The sequence below is a fragment of the Nicotiana sylvestris genome, chromosome 2, assembly GCF_000393655.2.
Source record: "Nicotiana sylvestris chromosome 2, ASM39365v2, whole genome shotgun sequence".
NCBI classification, from domain to species: Eukaryota; Viridiplantae; Streptophyta; class Magnoliopsida; order Solanales; family Solanaceae; genus Nicotiana; species Nicotiana sylvestris.
The window spans coordinates 47795026-47798902 of NC_091058.1; the positions used below are offsets into that span (position 1 = coordinate 47795026).

Sequence of the window (3877 nt, forward strand, 5' to 3'; positions counted from 1 at the left end):
ATGGGCTTTTAGGCCTCCCTTTTTTTAGCGTAACTAATAATTAATGATATCCACTTTTAATAATTAATAATATTAATATTAATATTTTCCTAATTGTATATCCAATATATATATATATATATATATATATAGTAATAATTTAGTTATATAGTTAGCGTGTCTCGAAACTTTTATAAATTTGAGGAGTGTTACAATCTTCCCTCCTTAAAAAATTCATACTCGAATGTTGCTAGGGCCTTATTCTTAAGCTAACAATCATCCCTTAGGTCCTTGAACCTCTTAAATTTTTCTTAGCACTACTCACTCTTCCAAGGGACTCAAAATTTTGGCTAACTCCCTAAATTTTCAAAAAATTCGGCAGAGTTTCCCTTGTAAATTGGACCATCCAAAAAAAATATCACTGTCACAAATACCACAACTACATCAACAACAACCAAATATACCATAACAACCCATTCATAGGCACCATACGCAACACATAAATTAATTACTCACACTCCGGCAAGGAGGTACAACGATAACTAACAAGAATCTAAAGCACAACAACTTTAGCACAAGTAAATCACTTTAATGAATTAAATATACTATGACATAAACTAAATTACTACATCAACTAAGTATAATCTAGGAAGGACAAAAATACTTGCTAACTTATATTTAATAAATGAAATATAAATGTCAAACCAAACTTAGGTTCACATACATTTTTCCTCAAATAAATGTGGATATTTCTTTCTCATATCTTCCTCGACCTCCCACGTAGCCTCTTTTGAATCATGATTACTCCACAAAACTTTTACCGATGCTAAATCTTTTGTTCTCAACTTTCTTACTTGCCTATCGAGAATTTCTATAGGTACCTCTTCATAAGTCAAGCCTTCTTTAATTTTTTATGGTATCAACAATTATTATATGCGACTCATCATGAATGTACTTTCTATGCACAGACACATGAAAGACAGGATGCACAGAGGATAACTCAACGGGTAGCGCTAACTTATAAGCCACGTTTCCTTTCTTTTCTAGAATTTCATAAGGTCCGATAAATCTAGGGCTAAGTTTATCTTTCTTACCAAACCTCATAACTCCTTTCATATGTGAAACTTTCAAAAATACCTTATCACCAACCATGAACTCTAACTCACGATGCCTCTTGTCAAAATAAGACTTTTGACGACTCTGAGTTGCTTTAAGTCTTTCTCTAATTAGCTAAACTTTCTCCAAGGCCTCACACACAAACTTTGGACCAATCATCGACACTTCTACTGGTTCAAACCAACCCACTAGAGACCTATATCTCCGCCCATACAACGCTTCATAAGGAGCCATACCAATGCTGGCCTGATAGTTGTTATTGTAAGCATATTCTATAAGTGGCAAGTGATCATCCCAATTACCTCCAAAATCTATAACACACACACGCATCATATCTTCGAGAGTTTGAATGGTCCTTTCTGCTTGGCCATCGGTCTGTGGATGGAAAGCGTTGCTTAAATTGACCTTGGTACCTAATTTTTTCTGAAATGCTTGCCAAAAATGCGCCGTGAACTGGGGGCCTCTGTCAGATATGATTGAAACTGGAGTACCATGCAATCAGACTATTTCTTTGATGTACAACTGTGCATACTGCTCTGCGAAATCTGTCGTCTTTACTAGTAGGAAATGTGCGGACTTTGTCAGTCGGTCTACAATTACCCAAATTGAATCATGTTTACGGTACGTGCTAGGTAGACCTACTACGAAATCCATATTAATCATCTCCCACTTCCACTATGGTATCTCTATATCTTGAGCTAGGCCACCAAGCCTCTGATGCTCGGCTTTGATTTGCTGGCAATTTAAACATTTAGCCACATGATCTGCTACTTGTTTCTTCACGCCTTTCCACCAATACAACTCTTTCAAATCTAGATACATTTTGGTAGCACCTAGATGGATAGAGTACCTCGAACTGTGAGTTTCCTCCATTATGGCCTTCCTAAGACCATCTACATCAAGCACACATAACCGATCATTCAACTTCAAAACTCCGTCACTTCCTTGAGTGAAAGCAGTAATTTCTTTGTTTCTGACTCCTTCTTTTAATTTCACTAAGTACGAATCTTCATCCTGCTTAGCCTTAACATGCGCAACAAGGGATGATTGCGCTAAGGCATAAGCAGTTATACCTCCTTCTTCGGTCTCATCCAATCTAATTCCATCATTTGCTAGTTTTTGAATTTCTCGACCCAAAGAATGCCTTTGTACTGCAAGATGGGCCAAGACACCCATTGACTTCCTACTAAGTGCATCTGCTACCATATTAGCTTTGCCCGGGTGATAAAGGATATTGATGTCATAATCTTTCAATAGCTCGAGCCACCTTCTCTGTCTCAAATTTGATTCTTTTTGCTTGAAAATGTACTGAAGGCTTTTGTGATCTGTACACACTTCAGAATGCTTGCCATAAAGGTAGTGTCGCCATATCTTTAATACAAATACCACTACTACAAGTTCCAAGTCGTGTGTGGGATAGTTCTTTTCATGATTCTTTAACTACCTGGAAGCATAAGCAATAACTTTTCCATTTTGCATAAGAACACAACCGAGACCAACTTTGGAGGCACCACAATGCACTGTGAACCCACTCGAACCTGTCGGCAAGGTTAATACAGGTGCAATGGTCAACCTCTTCTTTAAATCTTGAAAACTCTGCTCACAAGCGTCTGACCATTGAAACTTAACTGCTTTCTGAGTCAACTTAGTTAATGGAGCTGCAAGTGAAGAAAACCCCTCTACAAATCTTCTGTAGTAGCCAGCTAACCCCAAGAAACTCCTGATTTCGATTGGCATTGTCGGCCTAGGCCAGTTCTTGACTGCTTTTGTCTTCTGAGGGTCTAATTTTATTCCTTCACTAGATACCACGTGGCCTAAGAATGCCACTGACTGCAACCAGAACTCACATTTTGAAAACTTGGCATAATGCTCATTCTTCTTCAAGGTCTACAAGGCTATTTTGAGGTGTTCTGCATGATCTTCCTTGCTCCTAGAGTATACCAAAATATCGTCTATAAACACAATAATAAAGGTATCTATGAATGGCTTGAAAACTCTGTTCATGAGGTCCATAAATGTAGTTGGAGCTTTTGTCAACCCGAAAGACATCACTAGAAATTCATAGTGCCCGTAGCGAGTTCTAAAGGCTGTTTTAAATATATACTCCTCTTTGATTCTCAACTGATGGTACCCCGACCTCAAGTCTATTTTTGAGAAGTACTTTGCACCTTGAAGTTGATCAAATAAATCATCAATTCTTGGCAGTGGATACTTGTTCTTAATGGTAACTTTATTCAACTACCGATAGTCGATTCACATTCTGAGAGACCCATCTTTCTTCTTGACAAACAGGATCGGGGCACCCCCACGGTGAAACACTCGGACTGATGAAGCCCTTGTTAAGGAGGTCTTTTAACTGTTCTCTCAACTCATTAAGTTCTGCTGGAGCCATTCTATAAGGAGGTATAGATATGGGCTGAGTGCCTGGCATGACATCAATGCCAAAGTCTATGATTCTTTCAGGAGGAAGCCCGGGAAGGTCATCTAGGAAAACTTCTAGAAATTCTCTAACAACTGGCGCAGACTGAAGAGCTGGTGGTTCTGATTCTGGATTAATGATGTGAGCCAAATAGGCGAGACACCCCTTGTAGGTAAGAAATAAACTTACCTACAAGCGATGCTGAGCTACCCTTCCACTCTAAGACTTCTTCATTTGGAAATTGGAACCCGACTATCTTGGCATGACAATCTAACATGGCATAGCAGGAAGATAACCAATCCATACCCATGATCACATCGAAATCCACCATTTCTAATTCTATGAGATTGGCTTTGGTGTTGC

The 3877-nt window shown here is 38.6% G+C and overlaps 1 protein-coding gene across 1 annotated transcript; it reads right to left on the minus strand.

Moving 5' to 3' along the window:
• Positions 1 to 1770: 1770 nt before the first annotated feature.
• On the minus strand, positions 1771 to 2271 carry LOC138884888 (uncharacterized). Its single transcript, XM_070165752.1, has one exon. It carries the CDS (start codon positions 2269 to 2271, stop codon positions 1771 to 1773), a length of 501 nt encoding a protein of 166 aa, XP_070021853.1.
• Positions 2272 to 3877: the final 1606 nt, after the last annotated feature.